Below are 22,878 nucleotides of genomic sequence, written 5' to 3'. Positions count from 1 at the left end.
AACACGCATGAGATTAGCACTGTGTCATAAAAGCCTGGAAAAGCCCTTTGATTTGGGGAAATACTAACATGTTGCCCAGAATTCCAGCAGCCTCATATATTGTGGTAGGGGAAGGAATACATTTTCTGCTTACTATTTCTTTTCTTTGGAAGCAGAGAGTTTCTGGATCAGACCACTAGAGATATTTGGCAAGGAATAGAGCAAACTTAGATAACGGTTTAAACTATTATTTTGGATCCAGCTGTAAGTCTGGAACATAAAATCAGAGGACAAAAAATGCTAGAAGATGTAGGAAACTTCAAGATATCACCTGTCCTCTGTGCACAAAACAGGAATAGCAATGCCTAGCTTAATGTTATTCCTGACAAATCACCCTTAACGTTGTTTCATCTAATACCACGTAAGCGTTTAGCTGACAAAGGAACTTGAGCAAGCCATTTGTTTTCCCAGTGTGAAAAAAAGGGAAAAAAAACCCCAGAGAATGTCACTTTTTCATAGGCTATAGAACTGATATTTTTTTTCCAGTTTAAAATTTTGGTGAGAAAATGCAATTTTTGCATATACCTTTCTTTTTTCTTTGGTTCTGAGGGGGATGGTAGGATAAGCTGTTAACATATACATCCTTACCTGCTTCAGCATATTATGCAAATTGATTTGTTACTCACTTTTTGTGACAAGCAGTGGTGATGCAGAAGACCAGTAGGAAAACTAACAGCAAAACAGCAGCAGAAATCCCTTCAGCTATGTAGGTAATAAACCGTTTGTGATCCCAAGTTGCTAAAATATGATTGTAATAAATACAATTGGTATTTTGTATAAATATAAATCAGCATGAGCTTTTTAATGACAAACTAAGCTGAAAAATCAATGATTATATAAAGACATTTTTCCATGACAGCTCATGCTCAATATTCAGACTTTACAGCAATTTCCTCATTTCTAAAAAGCCTTTGTTATGCTGAACCAGCTCTTAGGAAAGTTGTGACTGGGATGACCAAAGGTGAGTGAACACAGCACAGCAATATGAAAAAAAAATAACTATGCTTTGTATAATCCTTTTCTATCTCCTTCCCTCCCCTGGTGAGAAAGCTGTCCATACATGAGTGACTCAATATATGGTTAATAAAAGTTCTCAGTCTACTCAAATGAGTGTTCTTGGCTAACAACACAAAGCTGTGAGGAGTGGCCAATACCCCAGAGGGCTGTGTTGCCCTTCAGAAGGACCTCGCTGGGTTGGAGAGATGGGCAGAGAACTGTCTGAAATTCAACAAGGTCAAAGGCAGGGTCCTGCACCTGGAGAAGAATAACCTCCTGCACCGATACAGGCTAGGGGCTGATCTGCTGGAAAGTTGCTCTGTAGAGAAGGATCTAGGGGTCCTGTGGACAACTCACTGTCCATGAGCCAGCAATGTGTCCTTGTGGCCGAGAAGGCCAATGGGATCCTGGGGTGCATTAGGAAGAGCACTGCCAGCAGGTCAAGGGAGGTGATCCTGCCCTTCTAGTCAGCCCTATTAAGGCCACGTCTGGACAGCTGTGTCCAGTTCTGGACTCCTCACCCCAGAACAAGAGAGACAAGAGAGACATGGAGTTCCTGGTGTGGGTCCAGCACAGGGCAACAAAGATGATCAAGGGACTGGAGAGTCTCTTTTATGAGGAGAGGCTGAGGGAGCTGGGCCTGTTCTGCCTCGAGAAGAGATGACTGAGAGGAGACATCATCAATGTCACAGAACCACAGAATCAGCTAGGTTGTGAAAAACCTTTGAGATGACCAAGTCCAACCTGTAAGTTTGTAAGTATCTGAAGGGAGGGTGCCAAGAAGATTGACGGATCCAGGCTTTTCTCAGTGGTGCTAAGCAGTAGGACATGAGGCGATGGACAGAAACTGATGCACAGGAAGATCCACCTGAATATGAGGAAGAACTTCTTTACTGTGTGGGTGCTCTAGACTGGAGCAGATTACCCAAAGAGGGTGTGGAGTCTCATTCACTGGAGATACTCAAGAACTGTCTGGGCACAATCCTGTGCCATGTGCTCCAGGATGACCCTGTTTGAGCAGGGAGGTTGAACCAGATGACCCACTGTGGTGTCTTCCAACCTGACCCTGTGGTTCTGTGATTGTAAATGTTGTCCCATAAGAGATACCCAACAATCATTCAATAATTCCATGGGCAGCAAGTCATTTTTCTGAGTACCAGGAAGATCATCTCAGTGCTCAACAGATTTTCTGTTCAGTACTGCACACAATGGTATCAGTTATTTTCTGCTCTAATTCAAAAAGAAATCTGTTCACATTTTAACAAAAAGAAATTCACAAAAATTTCTCCCATCTTCATCCCCTTTTTTTAATTACCTAGTATTGTACATGCCTTGATGATGGATGTCAGGAAGTCTGCCTCATTTGTTCTAGCCTAAGAAAAAAGGCTTTCTTTGAAAACTGCAACCTAGGCAGGAAAAGTTAAACTTAGACTAACTTTGCTTAAAATGCATTGATTTCTTTGGAATGGAGTCATATCTTCAAATGAAACTAAAGAGCAACCTGTAATAACTAGAGGTAGAGACAGACAAAAAATGGCTTCAAGGTATAAGCCTATTTTTTCTTATAGTGCTCGAGTCTGTGGCAAGGTAATACTTATTTTTGAGGTTGGAGGAAATACGTGGGAGGAAAGAACAGAGTTAATTATCAAAGTCACACAGGTAATCCATAGCAAATCGTTGGTGAATGGGAGCTAAAATCTCTCTTCAGGTGTACTCCCTCTTTAATGTTCTGCTCACTCTACAATGAAACCACAGCTGCCCGAAAGTGCTTCCATTGGAGTAGACAAGAAAGTTACGTGCTTAGTTCATAGGCAAAGGAAAGCAATCAGTATCACTAATGACAGTAATCCCAGCTAACCAGCTGCTGAGCCATCACCAGATGGCTTTCCTCTCTGGGATCAAAAAGGGTCACAGCTTCTTATCTGGCTATCCTGAATACCACATGAGACTTGCTCAGGTACGCCTCTTTAGTATTAATGTGTTCATTGGAAAGGATAACAAAAAATACTGATTACAGAAGAGTCTTATCCTTGAATCCAATGCTATTTTACTGGAAAGAAAAAAGAAAGAAAATTCTCTCAGAAGTTTACACTGCTGAAGGTATGTGACACTATAGAGAAGGCTGCCTGATAACAAAAACCAACACCTTTTGTATTATAACTGTGTATGAAATCACTCTACTGCCAGAATGTTTTCAGCTCCTGTGCACTTTAAATGACAGGATGGTGTATATACTTACCTCCAAATTCAGGTAAAATTATAATGTCTTTTTTTCCAGCTGTTATGCTACCCACCAGAGAAAATCATTGTCTGTGCCAGGGAGTACTTACAGAAATACAAAAAAACCCATCCTATAAGTAACAAGAGAAAAAAATTTAAAATCTTGTATTTGGTTGTCATCAAGGGTGGGTGAATCTGGGTAGAGTTACAGATTTCAGCAGCATCTCCACCCTTCTGTTTAACTGCTCCAGACTTCATTTTTCTTTTTCTGAAGTTTCACCTTCAGTTTTATCAGGTCAAGATAATAATCTCTGAGTTAATGAGTTTGAGAGCTGAGATTATCAGCTGTCAGTTAAATTTGGATGAGAAAAATCATTAGATTCCTTTTCTTTTAACCAACAACAACTCAAAGCCCATATGCCTTTTCTCATTTGAAGTGAGCAAAACCTTCCTTAGGCATTTGTTTTCTTTAACTATACAAAACCTTTTGTAATTACTGACTTTAACATTCCAGTCAAGATTTTGCAGAAACATGTCAGAAGCTCGTCATGTGTCTCTTTAGTTCTTATGTTCTCAACAAAGGTGATATGCTGACAGGAGGGTATTAAGTATATTTTCGGCATCAGTACAATTTCTGTTAAGTATTAGTATTTCTCTGCAAGTTTGTGAAATTTTCTTTGTGGGACACTTTTCAACCTTCAGTGCACCGACTTTGGTTTTGAGGAGGAAGCACTGATGGGACAAAGAGTTATTTGTTTTAACAAGAGATTCAAACTGCTCTGTCAAGACCTTCATGTATTTTGTCATGTGCCTTGTTGGACTGGCATGTATGGTATCCTAACTGGGTATCACTGAAATAATTTTCCCCACAGCTGAAAGGCAGATATCCAGCACAAATGCATTCATGCCCAGAGAACGGCGTTTGGTTGAATAGAGACCCACAGACATGGTTTAATATCTTGCATTCACACTGAATGACTTCATAAAGGAAGAAGGAAGATAATTTCACTCCTGTCCTGGTTCTCCTCACCCCCTTACTGCAGTTCTTATCTTCTGTCTATTTCCCATGGCCCAGAAGCACTGCTGTCTCCTTCCAGCTCTCAAGGAATGTATGATAGCCACCAGTGACTGGACAAGTAGTTCCCTGCTTTTCATCTGGATGCTAATGAAGATTATCCTGCTGTACTCAGCCTTGGTGTCATCTCATCCTGAACACTATGTGCAGTTCTGGGCCCCACAAATTTAGAAGGTTGTGGAGGTATTTGAATGTGTCCAGAGGAGGACAGCAAAGGTGGTGAAAGGCCTAGTACAAACTGAAATGTAACTCTGACCCCCTAAAAGTACATGTAAATGCAACTACCAACCCGTTTTTCAGATCTAGTGGGACCACACAAAAACATGTTTGTGTTTTACTTTGCCAAGAGAACTTGCTACACTGCTTTCTGCTAAAGTGAGAAAAAATTCAGAAAGTCTTTCTAAAAATGTCAGTGTTTTCAGGAGGGAATAAGTACTTCTTTTTCAGCCCTGCTAATTCTTCAGTCTTTTCATATGACATGTCCCATTCTTTCCCAATCACCTACCAAAAAAATACGTGGATTGCAAGTCTGCTTCCTTTCTTCAAAGACTGTCTCAAAGAAAAAAGCATGGTAAGAAAAACACAGAAAATGGGTTCATATGTGGAATCTGGTGTCATGACTGATCTCCATATTGATAGAATTTTTAGAAGGAAAGATATGGTGAAGAACACATTAGAAATTAATCCAAAATCTCTTGAACATATTGTATAATGATGTAATATGCAGCTGTTTCTGCAAGAGTTGTCCAACAAGAGCTACACTACTTTACAAACACATTGCTTTATGTGTTCCAGGTTTTGAGGTCAAAAAATATTTGCAGAAATTTGATTTTAGCTGTAAATTCCTGTTGCTGGAAAACAACAGTCACAATATTTGGCAGGATAGAGTGGATAATCTTAGGGATACTGAATTGATCTCATGATTTAATTTTCACTAGCATTCAAAAACATTAAATGCAGCATGCTGACTTTTACTGATACTGATGCCTTTTCCTGGTCTTAAAATCAAGAGCCAAACATGGTTAGAAGGGGAAAAGGGATTTTACTTTGGTATTTAGTTTAAGGATCCTTAGGTACACACATCCAGGTCAAATGCACCAAAATGCACACCACAATGCCTGCCTCCCAAAAGATTGGGTGTAACAGTATAGATTTTACTAATTAGGATATCTATCAAAAATTCCCCAATGAAAGGCTTGAGTGAGCCCCCCTGCCCCAAGGAACCTTCTCCTGGATGGTTTTATCTTGGTTTACAGAATGTGTTCTGGAGAGGACCTTGGGGTCTGGGGCACACTGATCCCTAACTATGAAGATTCTAAGATGTTTAGTCTCCTAGCTTGACAAACAAGTCTAAGAATGTAGGCTAAAAAACACTAAGAATACAGAAGTTGTAAAAGGTATAACAGGGGTATAAAAGAAAAGGCAAAAAATCTTCATGGCATCAATACAACTGCAAGAACTGCTCTCATGATGCTTGAATACCTATTCCTTCCTCTCTCCCTTTTTTCTTAACAAGAATTCCATGCTGTTTTTCTTTGCAAAAGTACATTCGCCCTTAGACAATAAGCAAGCTGCTTCTTTCTACCATGCCACCTCTCAGAATCAGCAGTTTTTGGACTGTTACCTCTTCTGAAAATAATCCTGTGCTCTTAATACAGCCTTTCACCTAAGATTCCTCCTCTTCAAAAGTTCTTGAGGTCCTCTCAGCAACAGCTTAAAAAAAAAAAAAGGGTTTATCTTTTCTCTTATTCTCTCAACCCAAAACCTGAACAGCAGATCTCCTCCTCTCCTCCTACCTTCTAGACTCAGTATTTCAAAATAACTCTGGAACTGGGCAAGGCGAGAAGAATTGCTTTACCCGTGCAGAATCACAGCAACAGGCTTAAAGTGTTGGAAGAGTTTGGTAGCAAATCTGAGCTGGAAAATGGCTTAGCTGCAATGTTAAGCCAAAGAAAATGACATGACTGAACTGGTAGAACATACACAAAAAAAAAATAGTGCAGCAAGTTTCTGGCAGCAGTTTGTTTATTCTAGCCACAACTGTTGGATCAAGCAGAGTAAGTCTCTCACAAGTTTGAGAGACTTTGCTGTCTATGTTACAGGGTGCAGTGGGAGCTGATGCCTGGCCTGTTGTTTCTCTGCACTTACTGTTTTTTCCATATCACACTGGAAATGTTAATTGTGTGTTATGAAAAGGTTCCAAATGTTGAAGAGAAATAATAGGAAATCCTTGATATTTCACTTTCTTTGCAATTAATGAACACTCAACAAAAATGCACTTAATAATACAGGGAAGGGGCTTAAAAGGGTTACAATGGAGTGTTTTCTGAATCATACTGTACTTCATATTCTTTAACGTGTTCATATAGTTTTTTCTCTAATAAACAGCCATAACTATGCTGCCGTTGCTAGGGCTAAAAATCATAAATTGAATTTGTTTCAAGAGCAAAAGAAGCATGGGAGATAAACTCTCTTCTTTTGGAGAAGAAATAGTTTGTGTGGGTAGAACTGATCATTCTGAAGGTTACTGTATGTTTTGCAACTATATGTTTTCATTTTGGTGTTAGAAGCACTGCACTTGGAGTAAGAAGAAAATATTTCTATTGCTCTACAATTAGGACATACTTGATTATAACAATATAGTCAGGATTTTGAAATTTGTTTAAAATTGTAAGGGATGAGGACTTTTTGTCCTGTTTCCTGTATTTTTATCACATTCTGCTCATTTTCATGGATTTTTGTGGTCAAGTATTCAAAGTAAAGCAGGTCATCATGTTTTTTCCCAAGCACATTCTCCACTTCTCAATTAACCATATTGCAGTTTAAACATATTTTGGAGTTTTGCACCCCATGCCACAACACTGCCAAATATTCATGCATCACCAGGAACAAGGGCAGAGCAATGAAAGCTGGACTGAATGCTGCAACAGAAGAAGGTCTGGGGTGGTGCAAGGATCATGTCTCCAAAATGCATTCCACAGAGAAGAAGCAAAACCAAGTCTTTTCTTTTTTTTTTTTTTTTTTCTTTTTTTTTTTTTGAGTCATAACAGAAAATAGAGGTAAAGGCGGAATTCAACCCACAGTTTGAGAAATTTCAAGGGTCTGTTTGTTGGGACATGTAGCTCCCATTATAAACAAACTGTGACAATAGTAATAGCAAAACCTAGAGTGCTTCTCAGCTCCCCAGGAGGAAACCCCTTACCTGAATAAGGTGGAGCCCAGTTTACAAACATCTACATTTTCATCTGTGAGTGTGCTCTTTGCCTTTGTTGGAGAACAGGTCTTATACCTGAGGCTCTGCAGTACAACGTGCTGATGGGAAATTCTCCTCGTGCCTTCTTTGGGAGAATGCCCACCTCTTCCTGCAAACTCAGGCAGTCATTCCCCTTCCAAAGCATCTCCTTCTTGTAAGTTATATGAGGAGCAGCTGAAGGAGCTGGGGTTGTTTAGCCTGGAGTGAAGGGGGATCAGAGGAAACCCTATCACTCTCTACAACCACCTGAAAAGGCTGTATCCAGGTGGGGGTTGGTCTCTCAGGCAACAAGTGACAGGACAAAAGACTCCCTCAAGCTTCACCAGGGGATGTTCTGGTTGGACATTAGGAAAGGTGGTCAGGCATTGAAACAGTCTGCCCAGGCAGGTAACAGGCAGGTAATGGAGTCACTGTCCCTGGAAGTGTTCAAGAAACAACAGGAATGACTTAGTTGACAAGGTGGTGCCCAGTCAAAGGTTGGGCTTGATGATCCTGGCGGTCTTTTCCAGTTTTCTATGATTCTATTCAATTCTGTGATTCTTAACATCAAACCAGTTTCTCACAAACAGGTCTAAAATCCTATAATGAGATCAGACAAGCTTAAAACCCAGCTTATTTTTGAGCAAACAAGATTTATTGTTAATTTGTTATCTTTTACATGCTGCTAATTGGAACGTGGTATTTAAATAAATTCTCACTTGTTATTGAAGAGTTACTTTATTTGGGTAAAAGTACTAATGCCTCAGAAGGTCCTATTTTGAAAACATTTACTATTTTCTCCTTTACTTACCAGCCACAGTAAAACTCATCACATGGTTTTTATTTCTCCCAGCAGCTACACGGGACTACATTGCAAAGTCAGAGGCTGTAATGTTTTGAAAGACAATCCTGGTCAGAACAATCCACTGGTGTATGTTCTTTGAAATCTGAACCAAAGCTTTGCTTTCCTGACAAATTGCACAGAATGACAATATCTACCCAATCTGCTTTAATCCTTTCCCACATTGCTCACTGCACTGAATCTCCAATTTTATAAGGGCAAGTAAAAAGCAACATCTCCTCCTGGCTTGGTAAACATGGGATTATTTTGTTTCTCAGACACTTCAAAAGCATCTGTTGAAAAACACAAAACCTAAGAAAAACCTGCTGGTAATTCATTCAAGGGAAGTTTAGTATCCACAATTCCAATACGTCAAATATTAATGAAATAGACTTACAGCAGAAAGATCATGAAATCATTTGAAATGCTGAAAAATATAATTTATACCTATCTATGATTGACTATATTTTTTGTGCATGTTTACAAAACAGTCTTTATGGAATTCTGAGTCTGTGATGACATTGCAAGAAGGCTATTTCTGTAAACTTTGAGTACACGAATGTTCTATTAGCAGTTTCAGCAAATATTCAGCAGCATAAATTAGGGGGCCAATCTAATTAAAGTTGGCATAGTCTTGTTCTTCTTCTGCACTAGTTATAATAAGAAAATGGTTTGATGTGACCCTCAGGACATGCTTTAGTAAATTATGTTCAAAGACATTCCGGCCTAAGAACTGCAATTCTCCCATTCACAAACCTCACACCACTTGAATTAAAAAATATTCTTATCCATTCAATCACTCTTCTTGGGAAAAACCTGTGTGATAGTCTGTTTGTGGTATGAAAGAAGACTTCCAGACAAATTCAAGGCTTCAACCACACAGAAACCATAGATATATCTTAAATAATTTTGACTGAAATGCCTTTGCTCTGAGTTATTGTTTTTAGTAATATAATTTACTGTTTACAACTTAAGAAAATAAATGTTTAAAAGTCTGCAATAGAAAGATTGTCAAATTCAGAGCCACCTGATTTCTAAAGTCAGCTTTGTAATGCCTGTATCTCATAATCTAGGACGAGCGCCGTCATCTTGCTGAAGACTTTAATGTTGGAAAAGATTAATGATCACACTGTTTTTCTTACACTGTAAAAGGATCAATCTTTCAAGTTCTTTAATGAAATTTTTTTAAATTAGGTGGTTTTAAGTAAAAAAAAGTCACTACTATATATTTTTAATGTGTTTGTCTCTATCTGAGGCAACAACTAGAAGGTAAGTAGTCTACCTAGAAATAAGTGATTCCATTCATGTTGACAGAATGGAGACTCCATTGTAGGAGTCTGTAACTTCAGAGAGTCTCTCAGTCTTTGTGAAACAGTGAGTAAAGAAGTCTAGCCTGCAATTTTTTATCAAAGGAATATAGCACAGAAAAATTATATTCCCTCTGCCCTTGGAGACCAGAAATACAATTAAAACATTGAGATGTAGAAAGACAAAAGGAACAGTGTCTAATGAGTTTACCTAAAATAATTAATGAAGAACTTGAAGATCCATGTAGACTGCAATCAAGGAGACTGAAAGTTAATGACAGACAAGGATAGAAGAGAGATAAATTCACTAAACCAAACAGAAGGTACAACACGGCGCAGCTAATTAACTCCTTACACAGCTTGCCAAAGACAGCTAAATTTCTATTACTCAAGCTGACTGCCAGTGCTGGATAATCATTTAAGTTATCATGCAAATTCCAGCAAGAATTTGCTCATGGAAGTCTAAGTATTATTCAAATTAGACTGAATGACTGCTTTGATGGGACTCTACACTCACAAAATATGTTCCTTGAAGTGCAGTCCCTCAAAATTCACTACATTAAATCAGGTAATTTTTTTTATACCTAGCAGATGCAGATCAGCAGATTCATTCAGATCTGCTAGGGAAGAGGGGTAAAAGAAAAGTGATCGAAACCCATTCTCGCCCTGGAACACCGTATTCTTAGAGGTTAGATCCTTTCCTCAGACCACTAGCTTCCAGCAACAGCCTGCTTTACAATAAACCACATATTCTTGCCAAAGAAATCTTGCCCTTCCTTGTGCAGTCTTTGCTCTGGTCTTCCACTATGAGCAAGCTCTACTGCTACCCACATTCCCCTCAGGAGCATTGATGGCTCCCCATCTTCTCCTGAGTCCATCCTTGCTGTCCTATTTGTTTTATTACAATGCCACCCTGAACTCCAGGTGTTTCTCCTATGTAAACATGCTTAATAGGGAATTTTGTGTATGATGATGCTACCTGCCAGTTTCCAGAGCATTCCCACCTGACCCAAATGACAGGTCACCCAAAGGACCTTATAACAACCACCCTTCTTCCCTGCTGCTTTGCCATATATTTGCTAGAAAATTGTACATTGCACATATGGTCAACTGGGAACAAAGAGATAAAACATTTTCCACCAAAGTGATGAAAATCCCTTCTGTCTTTAAATTAGTTAGTTAACTCTTGTGTTATATTTGCCAAACAATACATCCCAGTTGCTCAATAATATATATTACAACACTGTAGTATACTATAACAGGTACATTACAAAGCTAAGGTTGCCTTGCAAATTCCTTGAAGAATTTCCATATGGAAATCTTGATATAACTGTATAATTTGCAGGTATACAAAAAATAAATGTTATGTTAATAGTAAGAACAAGGTACAAACAGCCAAATTAAAATAGAAACAGTTTGGAGATTCTTGGCTGCTCTACATTCTATCATAGCCATTTTCAAACACACACATCATGACTTTTTGTTTGTTTGTTTGCATATATATTTTATTTGAAAATATGCAGCAACATTAATGTATTTTCACTCTTGATGAATAAAGTAAATGTCTCCCCTTATTACAATATGGTACCTTGAACAATTTATATGATTATGTAAGGCACAAACAGTGGAAAATCAGGCCTACATAGTTCTAATTAAATCTTCTAAGTACACTTAAATATTCCAGGCTTTTGTTTTAAGCAATTGTCCCATTTTATTTTGACAGCAGCATCATCATAGTTCTTTCATCCTCCTTCTCTGTTCAATCACTTACTTTATTTAGCACCTTTCTAAACACAGTTTCTTTGCTTTCAGCCTGGTATGTGTGGGATGAAAACCTCCCGCTCCGAGAAACACTTCTATGGGAAAAATACACCCACACACCTTCACCCCTGCACACGCACAGCTCAAGGTGACACGCCATGTGTGAACATTTCAGAAATGCTAAATAAAAATTTATATTGCATCTGATAAAAATAGACTCTGCCTTCCTGCTGCTCATTCCAGACCCTGCCGCTGCTGCCTGCTCTGCCCATGGTCAGGTTATCTTGCTTCCTGAACAGAAAGTAGGAGGAGGTGACAGCACTCAGGATAGGTCCATAGGCCTCTCCTTAGTGAGGAAGTGCTTACATGCTTGTTATCCTCCACCAACCCCTTGGCAGCATGTTATCTCATCATATTTTGCAGTTGTACCTATGTCTATCTGATATTAGATATTTAAAGGAGAAAAAGTGCAAGCGTTCATATTTTTAAAATATATAAGCTTTCAACATTTTTCTTGGAAAGCAAATATCAGAAATATAGAGGTATATTTCTGTGTTAATGACCCATGCTGTCTCAGAGTGGATGAAGGCAGAGAAATGCTATGCTGAGACACTGCATGTCACAGCCTGCCTGTATGTGTGCACTGCATTTGTGCCCAGCTACTCACACCTTCCGCAAGGCTCTTCAGAGGCAGACGACAGGCAGAGCAGAGGATATCATGGTTTAAGCCATAAAGAAGGAAAAAGGCAGGGGACAGGGGAAGGGAAAGGGTGTGAAAAATCAAGCTGCATCCTAAGGATGACTATTGGAACCAGTGTTTCTCAAGAATAAAAGCCACAGGCAATAGACAGGGTATGAACCCAAGCTGCCCAGCCCCAGAAGTCATATAACACCCATATAACATACAGGAGTGTAGCACAAGTATACACTACCAGGAATTTGCTGTCTGGCTTCTCTGATCCTAGTTATTACTTTGAATGGATTGTTTTATGGGCTGAAAATATATTGGAGAAGAAGGAAATACATAGTTTGTTTCATAATGAGGTTGTTATGCAGCTTGGTACCAGGTAAGAAAATGGAAGAAATCAATATATTATCTGTATTTTTTACCAAAAGTTTCCTTCACATTTCTTTTTGTCCTTATTAAGTTCTAGATTATATTCCTGTCTTACAGGCCAGCTGAAAGAAAGGTTCATCGTTAGAAATATAAGCAGCAGCAGAAGCTTCTGCAGATAGGAACATTTCAGACATTAAATAGTAATCATCCATTAGTGATTTCCTTTAGAGTATTTGGAAGTTTAACTACCTGAATATGTAATTCCTTTTATTTTCTGCTTTTCATAGCCTCTGTTCATTCCATAAGTTAATTTGTATTTCCCCAAATAAAATATTATTCAGTCCATCCTAGACAAATTAAAACTATCTCTTTAACTGTGAATACTTTAAAGCTGTCACTGTAGACTTTCTATTTTCCCATGCGATTGCATCCTGTGATGATTTCCAAATTGCATTATCTCAGAATTTCATCCACCACATTTACAATGTGGGAAACAAAAAACAAAGTTGCAAAACTCTTGGGTCTGAATTTAACTACTGGGTGTCACAAAAGTTATGTTGGATAGGAGAGATAATACCACACTTTAGTTAAATTGAATTTCCAAGTGGTGGCTACAGTGGCATAAAATTATGGAAGAGTAGCTGAGAAGATGAAGTATTTTTGGCTTATAGAGGTAGAAGAATACTTGCCCTCAAAAAAAAAAGTTTAACCCATTAGATTCCACTTGTGCCCCCTTTGCATTTCCCTATTTGTGTAGGCATAACTGGAATAGTCATCCTTGTGCCCTGTTTTCTTGTTTTCAGGGGGTTTCCTGTCCATATAATTGTACACCATTTGCTTGTCAACCCTGTCCACTTCCTCACTCACATGTGGGTTGTCTCACTTTCCTATTGCAGCTCCCCTCACCAATCTGTTAAGGATGCTTTTTGCCCCGGTGCTCAGGTGGATCCTTCTAGCATTCCTTGATCAGTAAAAAAGCCCATGGTGATAAAAGGCAACATGTTGTTGACACCAGCCATGCAACTCAGTCTTGGCCTGCAGAATTGTCCTCTTTTCCCAGGACTTTTCCCTTCTTCAGCAGAATCAAGAAGAAGTGGCTGGTGTCCTTGATCATGCCCTCTAGCACCATGCAGTCATGCCTGATGTGCTCCAGCTCCCTCCTGGACCGGTCTTTGGTGTACATGTGAAAAAGCAGCAGGGCAAGCCTCAGCAGTCTCACTGCAGCACCCTAAAGTCTACCCTGGCAAGCAGCAGGTCTCCCCAGAGAGCAGGATGGGTCAGAAGATGAACAGACAAGAAGTGAGAGTCATCCCCAAATTATCACAAAACAGATGGAGGTCAGATAACAGCTATAGTAGCCCGATGACACATGTTCATCAAAGCAATGCTCATATGGAACATATAAAACAAGCCTTCTAATTTTATCTTACTTTGATAAAAGCACAGCCATCCTCACAGGTACTGAATTACAATTTCTTCCTTAACATAGCACATTCCAATGCAAACAAAGTAACCAAGAGTACATAATAGTATCATTATTCTTAGTAACTAACTGAACATTCAAAATGGTAAGAATTAAAAAGAAGAAAAGAGAGAAAAAAAGTAAAAACAACTCCCCAGAGATGAATAAAAGGATCTGGATGCTCTGACTGCTAGCCAAATAAAATTGAAAATGTAATCACATTGTCTGTTTCCAAAAGAAAAATTTTCTCAAGTATGTCAACAGAGAGTTATATACAAGACAAAAGAGGCACTTTTCTGCTTCATTTAGCAATGGTAAGACCTTATGTGAAAAATGACTTCATACTATTTATCTTATTAAAATAAGGTTATACACAAACGGGAGAAAAGTCAGATGAGAACAAGAACTGATTAAATCTAGAATCATGAACTGAGAAGAAAAGTTGAAAGAACTGTGTTTAGTGCAGAGGTATCACAGAAGCACAGAATCATAAATGTCTTGGATTGGAAGGGACCTTAAAGATCATCTAGTTCCAACCCCCTTGCAGTGGGCAGAGACAACTTACACTGAACAAAGTTGCTCAGAGCCCCAGCTAGCCTGGCATTGAACATTTCCAGGGATGAGGCATCCACAACTTCTCTGGGCAAAAAAATGAAGGATGAAGGCTAGTAATATGACACTTTCTTTCTCTTTTTTTTTCGAGGACTACAATTAATAAAGTCATTATTAACCAGGAGATATCTAGGTTTGATATAATGGAAAAAAATCTCCTTGTAAGGCTGGTTACGTGCTGTAGTATGACCTCACAAGTTTTAGCCATACATATTCAACATGGGAATTCCTCAGACACATTAAGGATATGCTTCTCCTGCCCCAGAAGGCAGAGATTGATCAGATGAAATTGCAATGTCTCTTCCAGCCTGAGTTTTCCACAATTCCTTTTGATCTAAGCTTTTCCTTCAGAAAGGAAGAGGAGATATCTCTTGTACTCCCAACTGGTTTGGTTTCTTTCCTTTTAGTGTTTTATACTGAAGGTGTATCCAATCTTTAGTTCATCATAAAAGACAAAAAGTAAGAAAAGCAGCATTTAACAGGTCAATAATCACAGCAGAAGTGTGAAAAAGGCATCTTCACTTGTCTCCATCCTCTTGCTTTCTAATTAGGTGCTGACAATTTGGCTGACACCATGTAAGATACAGAGATAATTCTGGCTCTGGGGAGCTCAGCATCTAAGAGCCAAAGAATGAAGATCCCTCAGGATTAGTTCTTGCTTCCATGTGCTTTAAAAGTCTGATAATTTTTCACTGTAGACCTATGAATCACATTCTGAATTGAGACAGAGATAAATAGAAAGCAAGTTATTTCAGGTGAATAGGGACTTGAAAAAAAGCTATGCAACGTGCTGCTCTTGGCAGGCAGAAGAGCATTAATATAGAAGTAAGTGCTGAGTGGCATGGATATCATCACACTAGCCAAGAATAGAAAAGCTCTGTCTCTGCTATCACAGAAGAGGTTGATCACTCTATTTAAAAAATGGGAGTACTTCATGGTACATCTGGCATTTAAATACTCTATTAATGAACTTCCATTCTTATTCAGTTTCTTGCAAAACATATCCCCTGAGAAAATGGTCTATTGTCACTGATTGACAGAAACACAAATTTACCCACAAATTTAAAAAAAAAAACAAGCCCCAAACCCCACAATTTCCAATTAAAACAGAAAAAAAAAAAAAAAAAAACCCCAAAAAAACAAAAACCACCTTCCCCCAAAACCAACAAAAAACACCCAACAAATTATGAAATTCTGAATAATTCACACTGTGGACATAGAAGTCACTAAGAACATCAAAATAATATTTTCACCATTCTACTCAGAGCATAGCATGGAAATTTTAAAGTCAAACTAATACTATTCTAACACCTAACTGAAATGAAATTCCTGAGAAAATAAACAGAGCCTTCCAAGAATATAGAAATTCTTCTTAAAATTAACAGTTCTGAAAGTCAAATATACAAACACAGGACAGAAATATTCCAGGTAATTATAACTTCATTTGTTTTCAATGTAAGTAAACATACAACACTGTTCTGCCATAAAGGGCAGTTTTTAATTAAAAAGTTTATATATCATATAATTCTTCATTGCTGAAGACTTTTGACTTTCCATCAAGATGTGTAGCAAAGGCATGGTGCATAGTAGATCAATATGTTTATGATCTCTCTAATGATGTTTATTATATTTTATATTTTAAGTTAAATTTGTATTGTAAATTTGCTTGTCGTCCGTTTTAAGACCTCTGATCCAATTTTGGCTGATTGAGTTCTGCATCACAAAGCTCTTCACAAATTGATTTACTTTGCTTCTAAGACAGTTTTTGCCTATGTTGAATCATTTCCATTTCTGTTAAATTTGAAATAATCAATATTCTAATTACATTTCAATGAAAATTTTAAAACTCTAATTCAGGGACTACTGCATTTTGAAGCAATGCAGCCTAGAGAGCTAACTATTAATAAGGCCAAGTGGTTTTGGAAGGATGTGTGAAGCACATGAAGCCAGCTGAACTTATCAGTACTTCTTAATGCGGCATGAGTCAGAGGATAGTTTGTGATTGTGTAGGAGGCATTAATACCATGGTCTGGAAATGGGAAAACTATTGCACAGAACAGCAGCTGACAAAGAAATTCTTCATACTTTCATAAGGGCAAGACAGAAAAGGTAAGATTATCATTATGAGCAATGACAATAGAAAGTTATAACCAAGTAGTAATGGTACATCATGTATCATCACAGATATGAGAGTGTAATATGAAGAAAGTTTGGTGTAGTGTCTGTACAGGGAGCCTGAATTAAACCCATTAAGTTCAACACAGCACTGGACCTGGAAGACATCTTGCATGTAAATTATCACTAATTGGGATAATTTAAATTGCCAGATTGGGAACAAGACAGGAATACACTTCAGATTTGAGAAGTCTTAAGTTCTAGATGCACAGATATTAACGGAAATAATACTTTTAACCCAATATTTGTCTGTTGTCCTTGTCTTAGCTTTTCTGTTTATACATCCTCATTAAAATGCCTCATGGAGTCAATATGGCTGAAAAACAACAAAGAACTTTCAGGCAGATAAGTGGATGACATGACAAAACCTGAATTTCCTGGGCAGAATAATTCCTTAAACTCTTTTTCTGTAAATTGATACTTTATTCATACTTTAGAAAAATCCCATCACAGATGAATAACTCTTGTACTGATGGCTTTAACAGAACAGAACAGAACCAAAGGACTGAAGACTGGTCTGGAAAAGGATGAAGTAAACAAATGTATCCATACCTCAAGTGACCAAAGGTAAACACATACCTGGACAAATCAGAAAAAGACAATGCACATCATATGAAGAAAAAAATGAATTTTCCCAATACTTTTTCCAACACCTGCATAAATTTCATTCAGTTCTTCTTTTTGATGTGCTAAAGACTAGAAACATATCCTTTCTCTGTATACATTTCTTTGCAAAAGTTAATAGTTTAAAACAAAAGAAAGAAGGATTGCAGGAATTCCTGCTGCTGCTTTGCAGCTGTTAGATACATGGCTGGCAACTGGTGAAATGTCACAGTTGTTTAATGCGTTTTGAGTGATCACCTGGGATGGAAAGTTAAAGATGCACGTCCATACAGCCCTGTCCAAATGCATTGGTCTCTCTACACTCTTCCGTTTGAAATTAAAGTTTCAACACCTGCAGCTTCAAATACCTTTTCTTCCAGGCAGCAAGTGCATGAATTAACATCTTTTAGATGATCAACAATTCCTGTGTGACATCTCCAATTCTAATGCTTCTTCTATTAGTAGTGACTTCAATCTCTGCTCCTCACATTTTATACTGAACTTAAAATCAGTCTTCAGACATACATCCCTAAGCATTGTACATAAGAAACTACAGATCACTTTTAAACTGTTCATTAAAAATGATGGAATAAAGATACTGACTATTCTTACATAATCTTAGAAAATATGTAAAGAATTCTTTGCTGAAAGTATGAGTTTTGTCTGCTTAGTGCAGGAGGATTTGTGACTCATAAAATGTGGGAACACTGATGGTAAAAAAAAGTCCCTTGAATTCAGTTCTGAAAACTGTTGGATATATGCTCACTCTGCAGGAAGGGAAAAAAAGAAGCCTCAGATTCACCCAGCTGGCAAGTACCTTCCTGTGGGATAACTAGAGTGTTCTTTACCCATACATTCATGTGTAAAAGAGGCAGCACGAACTCTCAAGTTCTTTGAAATTATGGTGCAGGATTTCAGCACTGTATCCACTTGTAAGAATATCCTGTAGCTACATAACATGTGAAGTTTCTGATATAATATCCTGAATATTATTTCTTTTCTGTCAGTCTGTTTCAGTAACTGTAAAGAAAGCATGGATAACATTGTGCAGACTGCAAGGGTTCTCTCTCACCTATTTCACAAATGCCATAGGAAACCTTCAGCCAAAATTCAAGGCAAAAGGAACAATATATGTCTTCAAATTTTTATTATATATTCTGATAAATCTCCAGGACTAAGCTAAGACCACATCTAGTAAAAAGAAAAAAAAAAATCACTAGAATAATTGCATCAAAAATTTTGTATAAGTGGTGATTTATCACCAATTCTAAGGTCTTCCATCTGCCAACAAGGAGGATAATACACCAAGACGAGATCTCTGTAATGAAAGTTATAGTCTCCTGGGTCTCCTAGGATCTCAGGTCCTTATGCCAGCTCAGCCATTTAAATTTTCCCCTCACTTTTGTCCCTGATTGAAAAAGAACTGTGTTCACCCCACCCAGACCACAGTGGGGTAAATTGCTGTTCTGTGACCACACAGCCACAAGGAGAGCCCTAAACAGAATTTCTCCAGTATTATTTTGACTCCTCTTACACTACAAATCTGTTGTGATCTCTTATTCACTCAACAGAGTCTTTATCACATATGAAAGAGTGCCTTTTTATAAAGACACTCTAAAGGGAAATATATAGAGATATTGTCAAAATACTAAGAAAAACATGCTTAATGTTTTTCAAATACCTGATTTCTTTCTCCTATTTCTGTTTTTGTTTTGAAAAGCAAGCCATGATCCCCAACCTTTTTTAAATCTTGATCTTGTAGCGGCAGGGCTTTGCTACCACTTGAGCTTCTGGATCTAGTGACACTGCTGTGACCATTAGACACTCCTTGAAATCTTTACTCATTAAGCATCAGCACTCAAGGATACGAACTATGCAAATCAGAATCACACCAAATTTACTCACTTGGTATTTGTACTTTTAAAAATTATACAAAGCACCTGGGAAAGCAGAATCAGACTCACAACCTCTGTTGATTACCAGGAATGGAGCATTAGTGCAACTTTGAACAGACTGAGTGCAGAAATATTCATTGTTTTGCAAGACAGAAAAGTTAATCCAAGATACTTTATTCAAATTTATGTAAATGCCAGCAGATATGATTGACATGTGAAGAACATTTCACATTTAGTCTACTTAAGAAATCTCCATCACGAGCATAATGCCATATGGCATTATTTCCATTTATTTCTGCTATTTCCTTTCAATGGAAATTTTGAAAGCCAGTCATATATTCTACATCTATATTCTGCTGTCAGCCTTCATTGAAGTATGCACTGCAGATTCCTCAATGGCATAGTTACCTGCTTAAGTTGGTGCAGGAATATCTTTGTGTCCAACAGTAACAGGTCATTATAGATAAATCCTGGCAATTTTCAATGCCTTGGTAGCGTGATTTAAATTATAAACCAGACTTCAGTTTTGATTAACACAAAAACCTCAATAATACCTACTTAACTTTACTGTGCCTATTTACAGAGCAAGCTTAAGTTTCATTTTGAATATGTGCCCACAAAGTTGCATGCTTTAAAGGCAGACACTTCACAGCTTTAGCTTAGCCAATCAATATTTAACACTAAAAGCATGAACAAACCATTAGACACCATGCAAATCACAAGAAAAAAAATTAGTCTATTAAAGTTTTGTTGATTAACTGTTATAAACAGAAGAAACAGATTTTGCAGTGAGTTGTTTATTTGGCTAGGGGACTGCAGATAAATTAATGCTTTTAGAAAAGTAATGACTATTGGGAATCAATAATTTATAAATCCTAACCAAAAAAACCACACTGTAATTGGAAAAAAGTTTAACTACCTACAAAATGATCATTCTAGTATGTTGGCCAGATTTCTTTATTCCATCAAAAAAAGACACCTTAAAAAGCACTTAATATACCAGGACCTCAATTATTTTTTACATTAATCTTTTAGAACAAGATCCATATACAGGAAAATTATGAGACTAACACTCAGCTTTCTCAACACTCTTACCCCAGTGAAGAAAAAAAACCACTTTAAAGATGAACATCAATGTCTTAATTTCACAGGTTGGAAGACAAAGAAGAAAAAAATATATATGTGGTGTCAGCAGCAAGCTAAAATACTGGCTACATGGATGTGAATTTGAAGTTTACTGTTTATTTAATCATAGCAAGATGTCATCCAGGAGTTAAAATACTTGGTACTGACTAAGGTGCTAGTAAAGTAAGATAAAGCCCGACTGACAACAGTTCTGCTAGAACTACTTCATAAATAAATGCCTTCTCTAGATTCTGGTTTTAATAACGTATTTAATTTGCAGTGTAGACTGAAGCTGTAATATTTATCTTCACTGGTGATACACTTCACTCTTTTCAGATCAGGGTTTATAAAGATTGTGTTTATACATGTCTACCAGAAGATGAACAGGATTCTTCTCAGAAATCTTGATTCTCTAAATGGAAAAGGATTAATTTCTATTCAAAATTATAATCCCCCTTCGTAGTTGATTTAAATAGACATACTTGAAACATGAAGGATTTGCTGTTGATTAAGGTTTCATTTTTAGTGTGCTCAAACCAAGAGAGAAATCCCACATACTGAGAATACTGAACTCTACAGAATCATTTAAAAAAACTTACCTCTGATACAAAATCCACTTTTTGTGTGGTTTACAGGGTACCCAAACCTGTAAGGTGATTGCCTAATAGAGATGTTGGACTGAAGAGGAACATCCCACAGGAAGGTGACTGCCTTGTTTCTTGCATCATTTCAGATTAACTCTAGCAGAGACATCCAGGAACAAACAGCTGATATCAATGCTGCTTTGGCCAGAAAAAGAACTAAATGAGCTTCCAAATCTCTACTGCATCTAACTTTCAGAATTTTATAGAAAATGAACCCTTTGTGAATAAGGGCTTTGCACTGCCAGAAGTCAGGTGGGGCTGAACCAAATAAGAGGTCTGTTTTGCTTGTCTTTCAAATGCTAGGAACCGAAATTTCCTTTCAATCTTTTATTTCCTAGCTGGGAAATACAATCAAATGTTGAATGGCATCTATTTTCACTCTGGGGAATGGGAAAGAGGAGTATAATCTTTCTACATTGAGACTAACAATCAACAAAACAATAAGACAAGCTGCTTATCTTTTGAAGGCTATTCCATATACATGTACATTCTATTCATATGTACATAATGATTCTTCTAAGTCTTCAGGTTTCAGTTGACCCATGTTGAATAGGCACGAATGGAAAATTACTAGAAAGAGTTCTTCCTCCTCTTAGTCACAGGGTTGAAAGGGAAACCAAACTGGATGAGTGGTCAGGTAATTACAGAGTTTTCAGAAAGTACATGAACAGCTACACAGAAACTACATGGGCATAGCTAGACCTCTTTCTCTTGTTCTTCCCTTTTTTGTTTTTAAAAAAGTTTCCTTTTAAAGAAAAAGTTGCAATGCCAGATGCTCCCTGAATTGGCATAGATTTCTGTCTTGCATATATCTGAAATTTAAAAAACAGTGAGATATTTGATAACCCGAGCAATTTCTATTACTCTGAGCAATTTCTATTCCCTTTTTCAAAATTCCATCTGGGTTAGTTACAATGGAGAAACTGTTAGTTCTAATGGAGATCATCATCTTCCAAGGTGGTCTTGATGAAGGATAAGGACTTGTCCCTATTTTCAAAATAAATTCTTCTATCGTACTTGTCTTTGGTATGTATGCCATAGATTGAATGCAAGACAGCTGTATTTTCCTTATGAGTTACATTTCATCCAGGATGTCTGGATTATCACAGCTTTTTTTTTTTTTTTTTTTTGATACATGCATTGCAGTTTCACTTTCTCAGTAAGCTTTGCAGATGAATCTGCAAACTATGCTTCCATGTTGGCTAAAGCACACACAGAAATTCAGTTTCAGAATTAACATAATTAAAAATTAAATTTACAGAGAAGCCCAGAAACAACTTTGGCACACTACAAGCAAAACACTGCAAAAAAAAGTTTGATTAAAAAAAACCCAAAACCTACAAATTATTTTTACTTCTCATTTGTGAATATCACTGAGCCATTAAAATTCGTACAAGCCCTACTTGTGAATTGTGATCATAACTGTCGTGATATGATAAAAAAATGAAAGCTGCTAGCAAGGAATAAGAAAGCAACCTTGCTTCCACAAAGCTGGAGGCCATAAATAAAAAGAGGCCATAAATAAAAAGAACTGTGTGGTCCCTCTCAAAGAACATGGAATCAGTGACTACAGTGTGACATGATTTTATTCAATCTCTGCACATCAAGTGCCCCTCTCACAGGATATTTTCATTTTTGGAATAGGAAAATCACTACGTGCTTTTTACTTTCACATTCTGAGAAACACCAGGTTGGAGGCCTCAGTGGAGTTGCATCAGAAATTGTCTAAATTCCAATCAAAATAAACCTCAGAAAAAAGTTTCCATTATTAATGAATCTATAGCAAGATGCATGGATACTATAATAACTGATGAAGCAGGGGTCTTTAGGCTTC

The 22,878-nt window shown here is 37.5% G+C and overlaps 1 protein-coding gene across 1 annotated transcript; it reads right to left on the bottom strand.

Moving 5' to 3' along the window:
- Nucleotides 1-629: 629 nt before the first annotated feature.
- LOC116443400 (CD226 antigen-like) lies at nt 630-22,677 on the bottom strand. The gene is given in 9 exon segments (XM_032107597.1): nt 630-777; nt 8,374-8,471; nt 8,473-8,642; nt 8,644-8,696; nt 17,733-17,738; nt 21,909-21,978; nt 21,980-22,127; nt 22,129-22,222; nt 22,665-22,677. Coding segments are annotated over 9 exon segments (768 nt in total). The 3' UTR covers nt 630-661.
- Nucleotides 22,678-22,878: the final 201 nt, after the last annotated feature.

This window comes from Corvus moneduloides, chromosome 1, assembly GCF_009650955.1.
Source record: "Corvus moneduloides isolate bCorMon1 chromosome 1, bCorMon1.pri, whole genome shotgun sequence".
Lineage (NCBI taxonomy): Eukaryota > Metazoa > Chordata > Aves > Passeriformes > Corvidae > Corvus > Corvus moneduloides.
This window is presented reverse-complemented; position numbering and strand designations above follow the sequence as displayed.